This window comes from Antechinus flavipes, unplaced genomic scaffold (assembly GCF_016432865.1).
Source record: "Antechinus flavipes isolate AdamAnt ecotype Samford, QLD, Australia unplaced genomic scaffold, AdamAnt_v2 unplaced_scaffold95, whole genome shotgun sequence".
NCBI lineage: Eukaryota > Metazoa > Chordata > Mammalia > Dasyuromorphia > Dasyuridae > Antechinus > Antechinus flavipes.
The window spans coordinates 1-12979 of NW_026262404.1; the positions used below are offsets into that span (position 1 = coordinate 1).

The 12979-nt window shown below is 34.0% G+C and overlaps 1 protein-coding gene across 1 annotated transcript; it reads left to right on the forward strand.

Moving 5' to 3' along the window:
- Window positions 1-12232: 12232 nt before the first annotated feature.
- On the forward strand, window positions 12233-12673 carry LOC127543357 (RNA binding motif protein, X-linked-like-1). Its single transcript, XM_051969385.1, has 2 exons — window positions 12233-12351; window positions 12428-12673. The coding sequence occupies exons 1-2, from the start codon at window positions 12233-12235 to the stop codon at window positions 12660-12662; spliced, it is 354 nt and encodes a 117-aa protein (XP_051825345.1). The 3' UTR covers window positions 12663-12673.
- The last annotated feature ends 306 nt before the right edge of the window (window positions 12674-12979 follow it).

Here is a 12979-nt window from a genome sequence, read left to right on the forward strand (position 1 = left end):
CATACCCTTTGATCCAGCAGTGTTTCTACTGGGCTTATACCCCAAAGAGATACTAAAGAAGTGAAAGGGACCTATATGTGCCAAAATGTTTGTGGCAGCCCTGTTTGTAGTGGCTAGAAGCTGGAAAATGAATGGATGACCATCAATTGAAGAATGGTTGAGTAAATTGTGGTATAGGAACCTTATGGAATATTATTGTTTTGTAAGAGATGACCAGCAGGATGAATATAGAGGACTGGCGAGACTTACATGAACTGATGCTAAGTGAAATGAGCACCTTCTGAATCAAATTCCCCTTGTGCAACAAGAGAACTGTTCTGTTCTGCACACATATATTATATCTAGATATACTGTAACCTATTTAACATGTAAAGGACTGTTTGCCATCTGGGGAGGGAGTGGAGAGAGAGGGAGGGGAAAAATCAAAACAGAGTGAGTGCAAGGGGTAATGTTGTAAAAAATTACCCTGGCATGGGTTCTGTCAACAAAAAGTTATTTTAAAAAAATAGATGTGACAGTGATTATGTTTTAGATTTCTGGTAGAGGTTATTTCACTTTGAAAGAATTAAAAAAAAAAACAGTATTACTTTATTTAAAAAAAAGGAATTATTAACTTCCCTTTGTTCAATTATAATTTTTAGTGAATTGTTTCCTTCAGTTAGCTTTTTATCTCCTTTTTCATTTGAACAATTGGACATTTAAATGAAGTGATTTTGTTCATGGCATTTTTTTCCCCTTTTCACAATTTTTTTTTAATGAATTGTTTTCTCTCTCATATCTATTTTGTAAGGAGTTATACACTTTTCCCATTTCATCAAGTCTATTCATTAAGGAGTTTTCTTCAGATAATTTCTGGTTTTTCTTTTAGTTCTGTCGTGCAAATATATCATTTCCTTTCCCCATTTTTCTTCTAATTCTCATTTTAGATGTTTTTTGAATTCTTCCAAGAGACTCTTATCAAAGGGGAATTGACACATATCATCCTTTGGAGCTTCATTTGAAGTTAGTGGCCTTCAGAATCATCAGGATTTCACGTCTGTTCTTATCTTTCTTCATAAAAGATGTTTATGGTCAGAGTTCTTTTTGCTTTTTTGTTCATTTTTTAAAAGATTGAGATCTGCTCTTAAGACAAATGTGGGACCTATGCTTTAATTTATCCTGGAGCTGGTGCTGTTGACTGATTTGTTTTGTATTTACTTTGGGTGTCTCAAAGCAAATCTGTTGAACCACTGGCTTACAAACAGAACAGAGTAGCTTAGCAGCCTCACAATAGATTCCCTGTGTCTCCCTGCCTCAGCTCCCTGCCACAGGTTCCCTGCATTGCTATCTGGGTTTGGCAGTCTCTCCCCCTGCCCAGTTTAAATAGCCCTTCTCTGAAGTTCTTCCAAAGTATCTTCTGGAAATTTGTTGTACTTCAAGTATTTGTGGATTCTGTCAGTCCAAAACCAATTCAGATGCTTAATGTGCTGTTGATTCTTGGAATGCTCAGAGAAGTTCACATAAAACTTGTCTACTCTCCCCCCTCACCCTCATAATATAGTTTAATTGGAATAAAAACAAAACAAAGCAAACAATAATAAAAATGGAAACATTGGCTCTAAGTCATAAGATCTATGTTGAAACTATACCTCTCACACTGACCTACAGATGTCATATTGGACTGTCATATAACGACAATGTGCTTTAATTTCTTCATCTGTAAGATGAGGAGAATAAGTTAGAGGCTCCTTTATATCCCCTACAAATTTTAATCTATGATTCTATGTTCTGGTTCTCCTATCTTTTTTGACAATCTCGAATTTACATATTTCTAATTCAAATATACATTAAACTCTATGATGATATCCCCATATATATATATATAACTTCCCTCTCAGTAAAATATCCATAATTTACTAAGAAAAGCATCCATTTCTTTCAATCATCTTCATTTCCTCTCTTAAAAAAGAAAAAACTCAAAAACCCCTTGACATTATTACCTATTTTCTCCTTTTAGCCAATCTCTGAACAGAAGTATCTTCTCTTTTCCAAGGCCAAACATTAACAACTATAGCTCTTGATCTCATCCTTTCCTCTATTCTTTGGCTAATTGGCCCTTAAATAATCACCTCTCTTCTCATTTTCAATTCTTTCTTATTCACTAACTCCTCCTCTGATACTTAGAAACATGTTAAATTTCCCCTTGTGCTAAAAATGAAAGAAATCAAAGAAAACAAATTTAAATATGCCTATTATGTATTTAACATTTCTTTCTCTTTTTCTAGAGGTCATGTACTTTTTTATTTCATTTTCTGTCCTTTTAATTATTTTTCCTTTCAAAATAAAGCTTTCAATCTCATTACTCAAAAGAAAATTTCATCTCCTAGGTTACCTGTGATTTCTTAATTGCTAAAATACACCATCTTAAGATTTAAAATTGTTAAATCCGAGGTCCTTTTTTTTTTTCCCAAAGTGGGGAGAAGAATAAGCACTTATTAAGTTTTTTTTTTTTTCTCCTCATAATAATGCTACACTAGGTATAAACCCAATTCTGGAATTCTGGGACATCAAAGTTTCCTCTGACCCTTTTATATTTATAGAGTCAGAGGTTCCATTCTCTTCATATATAAGGAAATGAACAAATTCAAAGCTCAAGTACTGAGGACAGTTTCTTAGGTTCATGAAAAGTCTCTGGAAATGAGGTCCCAAAGCTTCTCCTCTTCTGAAATGTTTTCTTACTAAAAACTATGGATGAAGGATTCACAATATCAGTGAAATTAAATGAACTGAACATGACATAATTTAAGTCTATTAAAAGAGATATAGTGGAAGCATACTAAAACTTTTTAAATGCATCTACACCCTCTTGATATCACAGTCAAAGAGTCTTCCATTCACCAAATCCTTAACAGATAGGAAATAGTTATGTAAATTTTGATTGTTTATAATCTCTCCATGTCTTTTCCTTTTCACCTCATTGTAATTCTAGAAAGTAAGCTCTTCAGTTGCTCTATATGGAAAGATTCTATCTGATGTATTCTGAACATTTGACAGACCTTTATTAAGTCTAATTAAGAAATTAATGATTCCCTTCAATACTATACTTTCCCCTCCAATATTACTTTGTACTGGTAATTACTTTTCTGTATGTTATATCATATGTACATCTATCAGATTAAAAGTTTCTGGAAGGCAGGATCATCTCTCACTTACCTTAATTTCCCCTCCACCTTTACCTCAATGATTTCATTCACAATGACTTAAAAGTAATGGACAATTAGAAGTAAAACTTATTAGTTCACTTTAGTTATACTGTTTTTAGGAGTAGAATTAAAATGAAATAATGTAATGCCAGAGAAACTGAACAAGACAGAGATTAGAGAGCAATTTATTAGTTTATTAAATGGAGAGATTTTCTGGGACCAAATGATCCATGTTTGGTCCCAGGGCTGAATGAGACTATTGTCTCAAACAATCCATTCCCAAGTATCGGGACAGCAAGATTTTTTATATAGGATATACAGGATATATAGGATAACAAGAACAATGACATAATGGGGGAGGTACCTGGATAGGGATAACCTGATGGAGGGAGGCCCCTAGGATGACACAATGGAGGGAGGTACTGGAGAGGTTAATGATAATCTAATGCTGTCTAAAATGAATAGATCTTTATCAGGTCAAACATTAGGAAGGAATGATTATAGCCTAAAGATATAAAACCTTTATCTCATCAAGTATTAAGAGGGAAAAGTTATAACCTGAGGCAGAGTAACTAAATAGGACAATGGGGACATTAAAAGGGAACTGTGGCACAACAATAGCATTCCAGATTTTCATAGATTTTTTTTTTCATTATTTCTTTTAATAACTAAAATTCTTTATCTCAGGAAGACAAGTTAGAAATGTCCAACCCTCACTATGTCATGTCAGATTTGCTAATCTTACTGCATTATGATGTTTCCTAGCAATTTTTTTGCTAATACTGTCTCTGATGTCAAACCAGATATTCTGACAAAGGTCATTGTTGCAAGTTGTTCACAAGCAAAGAGCACTTACTCTGTTACTTCTTTCTTTTCTTAAATAAGCCTTTCCTTAGTAGTAGAAGAATATTACTTCTCAATAGTGCTATTAATCAAATAAAAATAAAACAAGAGTTTGTTTTTTTCTTTTTTCCAGGTTGTCCTTTTTGATTGAACCTTATGCACCAATTAGAAAGTCTGTGAGTAAGACCCTACCACTTCTAGATTATTGCCTCCTCAGGCAATTTTAGGAATTCAGTTTTATTCAATTACATAACATGTTTTAAAATGTGCGTTATTTTTCAGGTATCCTGCTAGTCCCTGGGAATAGAGAAGCAAAACAAAACAAAAAGCAAAGCAAAACAAACATATATTCCCTTCTTCACAAAGACCTAAAATTCTATTGTAATAATAAAAATAACCAAATGGAAACATGAAAAAGAGGGTCCCTAAAATAAAGAATATACAAAAGGCTTCAAGTCTTAAAAAGATCACAGTTTTAGAGGGTGAAGGAATTTTAGAGATGATCTAATCCAAATTTCTCATTTTAGAAATGTGGAAAATTAGGTTCAGAATGATAAAGTGACTTACCCAAGAACATACAGATAATTGATAGAGCCACAGATTAAACCATAATATGCTGTCCTTTCCCACTATATAACATTTTTTGTCATATTATTATTGAAAGATATTTTTAGTACAAAAACCTTGGTGGAATCATGATATATGTTTTGAGAGATTTCTCATCTCTCTTGATTATATCCAAGGCAATGGTGTTATGAGCTAGAGACTGATTGTCATATGGGTAACCAAGTATGTAAAATACTCCAAATACAGTGCACACTCAAAGATTGAATAAAAGTTGAATAATTTTACATTACACATCCAATCTGGGACTTTTCTCTCTATTTGAACTCAAACTTGCAATTTTGGTCCCCAGTGAGTAATTGATATCTTAGGCCACTCAATTAATTCTGTGGAGTTTCTCGCCTATCCTGTAGCGAATGACCATGTGTGTACTTCACATTAATAATAAGTTAGCAAAAACAATTAGTTCTTAGCAAAGGCATTTATGAAAGCTATCATAGAAAAGCAGCATCTATCAAAACATCCAAAGAAACTTGTTTCATGTTCCCCAAGAAATATATTCATGGGCATGGAAAATTGGTCTTAAACATAACACCTTGTTAGTGAGACACATTTATAAGATACATGTATTAACAAATGTAATCAACAGCTCCTGAAGAGTACTGAGAAAGCCTAGAAATGCCTTTCTTTCTCTATATAATATGTTGATCTTGAGTTACTCTGAATTCCAGCATCTTTTGCTTTGTGGGTTGCTACACTAAGTTTAATGAGTTGACTTGTGTCTGTAGTGTGAATCTTTTATGACACTTATTGACTTAGGTTACAGGCTTGTTGTCTAGAGTATGTGTCTTTCTTCCTACTATATGTGAGTTCTTCTATTTGTGTAGATTTCTTTCAAAGTCATGTAGAACAGTACACACAAGGTTATGTGATGATCAATTCTGATGGACATGACTCTTTTCAACAATGAGGTGAAACAGACTAATTCTTAGAGACTTGTGATGTAGAGAGACACCTGTACCCACAGAAAGGACTATGGGGACTGAATGTTATCACAACAAAGTATTTTCACCTTTTTTCTTGTTGTTTGCTTTTTGTTTTCTTTCTCATTTTTCCTTTTTGATTTGATTTTTCTTGTGCAGCATGATAAATTTTATGGAAATATGTATGGAAGAACTGTACACAATTAACATATATTAGAGCATTTGCTGTCTAAGGGAAGAAAGAGAAAAAATTAGAATACAAGGTTTCGCAAAGGTGAATATTGAAAATTATCTTTGCATATATTTTGATAATAAAAGCTATTATTAAAAACACACCAAAAACTATGTAAGGGTAGGAATATAGTTCACACACAGACTCAGAGACACATTGAGACACACAGATATACAGACACACAGACACAGATAGACACCTACACAGACATAGATACACACACACACACACACACACACACATACACACACACACACACACACACACACACACACAAAGCCAGAAAACTTCACTAGAGACAGCTCCTAGCTTGAAGTTTAAATTTAAATTCATAAATTGCCTAAGGCTTGATTATTTAAAACCCAAAAGGGCATGGCTAATTTCTTCACTTAACCAATCATCTTATCAGATCTTACATTCAACTGAGTTGAAGGAAATTGTACTTCAATGCCCTTTACTTTTAGATTTAAAATAAACTTTATTCTACTTGGAATAGTGTTAGAAAAAGACCAATATGGTAAAGGGGAAAAAGCACATGCTCCAGAGTAAGATGATTATGATACAAATTTTACATGTGATAATTACTACTAGTGTAACCTTGAGTAAGATACTTAACCTTCTGAGGTCACAATTCCCTCATAAATAAAATAAGGTGATTAGATTCAATGACTTTCAGCTCTGTATCATTGATCTTGTGACCTAAGTTAATTGTTATGAAACATCCTAATTGTGTTTTTCCCAACCTCCATAAGAATAAGTTACATTTTAACATTTGTAGCATCACTTTATCTTTCACTGATGAGATAAAGGAAATTCATGATGTAAATTCACTGATATTTTATATACAACATATGAATTTACCAATCCTGATATATTTAGAACAGCAATTGCTAAAACTTTTACAATAATAGGCTCATTTGCTGTCACTTTATCTCGTCTTGACTTGATTTTCTTAGATACATGACCTTTAAAAGAGCACAGAATAAATAGACAAATCAAAGAACAATCAGATTAATCAGTCTATTCACCAGTGTCCATCAAATACTATTGAAATGAATTGCCAATGAATGAATTATTGTGAATTGGGATTTTTATTAAATATTGTTCAAAATGAGTGAATTTGTAAATCTTTCCACAAGCTGGATATTTTGGATAGAATGGTGTTTGCTGTGCTGGAATTTAACCTCACATACTGTTAAAAAAAAAAAAAAAAGTGCAGTCTTGTTCTTGCTTAACTTTTCAACATGATATTATTTTGAATTTAATGAGGACACATAATTTGCTAATGAGGTATTGCATGGTTAGTGATTTGAACTCTTCTAAAGTAAAGTATAGAAGCATAATTGGAACCACTGGGACAAAAATAGTAATTGTGATGTGTGCAATATCTACTGCCCTTTCTCTCTCCTCCCAGCTTCAGCCTATAAATTGAATCTTTGGAAATCTAGCATAGCCATTAAAATGACTATTGTTCTCTAATTGGTCACTATCATTTCTTGGGTTAGTCAAAGAAATGTGCTGTGTTGTCATTATAGTGAGGGAAACTGGTGTTATAGTGTGTCAACTTCAAATTAAATGAATAATATGAATTGGATAATTTTGGTCCACATGTACACTTAATGATCCCAGTAACAAAGGTGGTTAATAGTTTGGAAAATTACGTCTACAGAGAAAAGTTAAGGGATATTGGAGTGTTCAGTTATGTGCTGAGTGAGAAAGTTAACAATAGGAAGGCTTGGAGCTGTTGCAAAATTAGTTCCAAAAGTGGGTTGATATTGATGGCTCTGCCTATATTGATTTAAGGGATTTCACTAACTTAATTACCTACAAATTTCTTCTCCTTCCACAAATATTTTTCTGATTTTGAATTTTTCCAATAGGATTTTATTGTGAATTAGTTATTAATTAAGTCATTAACATCATAGTAATTAGAGAGTCTAAAAAATAGGACAAAATTGGCACAATTTGATAAGAGAAGCTTGGCAGAATTCTAAAATATAAGGATGTAGAATTTAATTATACTAAAATGTCAGTCTTTGGAAATTTAGAATGGGAGTAAGGATAAAATCCTGTAAATAAAAAAGAAATGCAAAGTAGGAAAGGCAGACCAAACAGTTAAGATACAAAAGACACATTATCTGTCTTCCATAGTTTGGTGTATTTTTGACTTTTTTTTAGCTATGTTCATTAAAGGCAGAATATAACTAATTCATTCCTTGGGGAAAAGTAAGTAAAAAAGAGCTTATTTGTGGGAAAGGATATCAGGGAAGATGAATGTGAGAAAGAATTCTTTACACCAATTCACCTTCACCTAAGAACAAAATCAAAGTTTTAACTAGATTACACCACTAGGATTTTTCCCAAGAGTGCAGAAATTTAAAGGGAACTGAAAACATTTGCATTCCTTCTACAACACTGGAATAACTGCTTACTATTTCATTAAAAAGAATAATTGAAGCAGTAAGAAATCAATAGAAATTGGATCCTATAGCCATCATAGCCTCACTTAAAATAGACTCTTCATTGACCTCTATTCCCTCATCTCTACCCATAAACATTGATAATGGATTTTAATAAAGTAACTTCTTGGTGTCATGGAATCTATTTCCCTCCTGGTTCATTTTAATGGTTAAGGAGTCAAAAATACTTCTTATGATGATGACAAACTTATCTTTGTCTCTAAGTGATACTCTTCTGGTACAGACCCTTGAGAAAGAATAAGGCACTATATATTCTTTTATTTGGCCTTTATATTTCAGAATCACATTATGTTTCTAAAGTTAAATTTACAAATCCCTATGTAAACATCAAAATAAATAAGCAATGTAATTTAATGGGCTCAGCACTGGTTTGGAGTCAGAGAGATTTAGGTTCAAATCTCATATCTAACATTCACTTGTCATGTGAATAAACCAAGATCTTTTATTTCCCTTAGCCTCAGTTACTCATAAATAAGATGAAGTGAGATCTTTCAAGACAGTTGTGAAAATCGCATGAGGTTTTATCTACTTCAGAATTGGAGTAGGCCTTCTGCAATAAGAGTCAAGAAAGAGATTAAAGGAATTAGAGTAGGCAATGAGGAAACCAAACTATCACTCTTTGCAGATGATATGATGGTATACCTAGAAAACCCCAGAGATTCTACTAAAAAGCTATTAGAAATAATTCATAATTTTAGCAAAGTAGCAGGATACAAAATAAATCCCCATAAATCCTCAGCATTCTTATACACCACCAACAAAATCCAAGAGCAAGAGATACAAAGAGAAATTCCATTCAAAATAACTGTTGATAGCATAAAATATTTGGGAATCTACCTACCAAAGGAAAGTCAGGAATTATATGAGCAAAATTACAAAAAAATTTCACACAAATAAAGTCAGACTTAAATAATTGGAAAAATATTAAGTGCTCTTGGATAGGCCGAGCGAATATAATAAAGATGACAATACTCCCTAAACTAATCTATTTATTTAGTGCTATACCAATCAGACTTCCAAGAAAATATTTTAATGATTTAGAAAAAATAACAACAAAATTCATATGGAACAATAAAAAGTCGAGAATCTCAAGGGAATTAATGAAAAAAAAAATCAAATGAAGGTGGTCTAGCTGTACCTGATCTAAAATTATATTATAAAACAGCAGTCACCAAAACCATTTGGTATTGGCTTAGAAATAGATTAGTTGATCAGTGGAAAAGGTTAGGTTCACAAGACAGAATAGTCAACTATAGCAATCTAGTGTTTGACAAACCCAAAGATTCTAAATTTTGGGATAAGATTTCATTATTTGATAAAAACTGCTGGGATAACTGGAAATTAGTATGGCAGAAATTAGGCAAGGACCCACACTTAACACCACATACCAAGATAAGATCAAAATGGGTCCATGACCTAGGCATAAAGAACGAGATTAAAATAAATTAGAGGAACATAGAATAGTTTATCTCTCAGACTTGTGGAGGAGAAAGAAATTCGTGACCAAAGATGAACTAGAGACCATTACTGATCACAAAATAGAAAATTTTGATTATATCAAATTAAAAAGCCTTTGTACAAACAGAACGAATGCAAACAAGATTAGTAGGGAAGCAACAAACTGGGAAAACATCTTTACAATTAAAGGTTCTGATAAAGGCCTCATTTCCAAAATATATAGAGAACTGACTCAAATTTATAAAAAATCAAGCCATTCTCCAATTGATAAATGGTCAAAAGATATGAACAGACAATTTTCAGATGAAGAAATTGAAACTATTACCACTCACATGAAAGAGTGTTCCAAATCACTATTGATCAGAGAAATGCAAATTAAGACAACTCTGAGATATCACTACACACCTGTCAGATTGGCTAAGATCACAGGAAAAAATAATGATGAATGTTGGAGGGGATGCAGGAAAACGGGGACACTGATGCATTGTTGGTGGAGTTGTGAACGAATCCAGCCATTCTGGAGAGCAATCTGGAATTATGCCCAAAAAGTTATCAAACTGTGCATACCCTTTGATCCAGCAGTGTTTCTATTGGGCTTATACCCCAAGAGATACTAAAAAAGGGAAAGGGACCTGTATGTGCCAAAATGTTTGTAGCAGCCCTGTTTGTAGTGGCTAGAAACTGGAAAATGAATGGATGCCCATCAATTGGAGAATGGCTGGGTAAATTGTGGTATATGAATGCTATGGAATATTATTGCTCTGTAAGGAATGACCAGCAGGATGAATACAGAGAGGCTTGGAGAGACCTACATGGACAGATGCTAAGTGAGATGAGCAGAACCAGGAGATCATTATACACTTTGACAACGATATTGTATGAGGATGTATTCTGATGGAAGTGGATTTCTCTGACAAAAAGACTTAACTGAGTTTCATTGGATAAATGATGGACAGAAACAGCTACACCCAAAGAAGGAATACTGGGAAATGAATGTGAACTATTTGCATTTTTGATTTTCTTCCCGAGTTATTTTTACCTTCTGAATCCAATTCTCCCTGTGCAGCGGGAGAACTGTTCGGTTCTGCAAATATGTATTGTATCTAGGATATACTGCAACATATTTAACATATATAGGACTGCTTGCCATCTTGGGGGGGGAGGGGGAGGGAGGGGAAAAAACGAAACGTGATTGCAAGGGATAATGTTGTGTAAAAATTATCCTGGCATGGATTCTGTCAATACAAAGTTATTATTAAATAAAATTAAATTAAAAAAAAAAAAAAAAATTGGAGTAGGCCTGAATGTCTTTGAGCATTGATTAAAGGGCGTACTTAAGTCCCCTTCCTACTATAATCCCATGACATCATTTTTCCCCTATTTCCATCAAATATGGGCAACTATGTACTTATTGGTCAAGTTCCATTTCTTGGGTAGTTCCTGAGTTTAGAATGTAAGACCCTCAGCCAATGAGGATGATGTTTGGGGGTGGGAGGGGTATTTGTGTTAGGGACTATTTAAAGTGTCAAACCTGTCCTAAAAGGTGCCTCCTTCTTTCGATTGCCTGCTCTAGGGGAGAGACACCTGATTCTCCCAAGAATGAACAATAAAATTTTGCTTTGCTCCTAGAGATCTCTCCAGCTTTTTATTAAATAGTGACCACTTACCAATTTGAACCACACACTCATATATAAAATAAAGAAAATTATACTTGTAATATAATTAAACAATTTTAAAGTCCTATAAGAATATTTCTTGAAAAAATAATTGTGCATGATATACCCTAGCAAGGAGTTATATAAGCTGAAGAACTTTAGGAGAAGGGAAAGAAGATAGCAAAGAATCTTCAATTAATGTCATATGAATATTAGTTGAAGAAATCTGGAATATTTAGTCTAATAAGGAGAAATTCAAGGTGGGGAAATAGCTGCAATAAGTGATTTCCATGTGAAAGAGTGATTAGACATTTTTGTTTTAGCTCCATAGACCATTAATGAGTGTAAATTGCATACATACAAAATTATTTTTCTTAACAATTGAATCTGTCAATAATATTGCTAATATGACAGAAAGGGAAACTGATTAATGTTGGAAGAAATGTAGAAAAATTAGAACACTAATATACTCTTATTGTAGTTATGAACGGTCCAAGTGTTATTTAGAGCAATTTGCAGGGCAGAGCCAAGATGGTGGAGAAGGCACACACGACTTTCTAAGCTCCTCTCTTACCCTCACTATCAATATTATATTCAGCCTCAAAAATAGTGCTTGACTGCTACAGCTCATAAAGATTAGAAATACAACAATTTACTAGTTGGAGATTATCTGGAATCTTGCCAGGGGACAGGGAGAAGACCAGCACAAGCAGGGAGAGAACTAGAGGCAGACCAACTAGAACTCTAAACCGGAAGTGAGAGCACAGATCATATCACAAGGTTGCTGCCCCAACCTGCAGTACAGGGCTTTTTCTTGGGGCAATTGCGAACCGGCATGGCAGGGGGGCACAGCCTGGGGAAGCCTCATGGTGGTCCTCCCCGAAGAGAGCCAACATCCTCACGCAGGGATGTGTATATGTCACCAAGAGATGACAGTTACAGGACTAAGGAGAGGTAAGTAAAATATTTTAGTTGAGAAATGTTTTCATTTTGCATTATCTAATTCACCCTTAAATTTTAATTATTCAAGCAGAGATTATGGAAGTTCTCGGGACACCAGAGATTATGCTCCACCTCCAAGGGACTATACCTACCGTGACTTTGGCCATGCTTCTAGCTCAAGTGATGAGTATTCATCTAGAGGATATAGGTATAATACCATAATTGACTTATTTCTTGGGAATTTACATGATTTGAGGTTTCATAATTTTTACTTAGTACACAAGCCACTTACCCTCTGCCTGCTTCAGTTTCCTCATCGATAAAATGGGGGTGACGGTACCACTTACCTGGCAGGTAATTAGTCCATGATCAGTACTCCCCACGAGACCATCAAGGACACCTCTTGGACCTAACAGAAGCAGAGGTCATAAAGAAAGAAAACAATTGAGCGAGAAAAACAAAAGAACATGAGGCATCCAGTCGTAGCCTGCTAAAAGAGAATGGACTTCTTTCCATCGATGTCTATTCCTTTTTCCTTTCCCTCTTTACCCGTTTCTTCATTGCTTCCCTCCTTTCTTCCTCTTTTCTTCTCCATTCTTCTTTTCCTTGTTATTTATTCCTCTTTCTCTTCCCTCCTTTC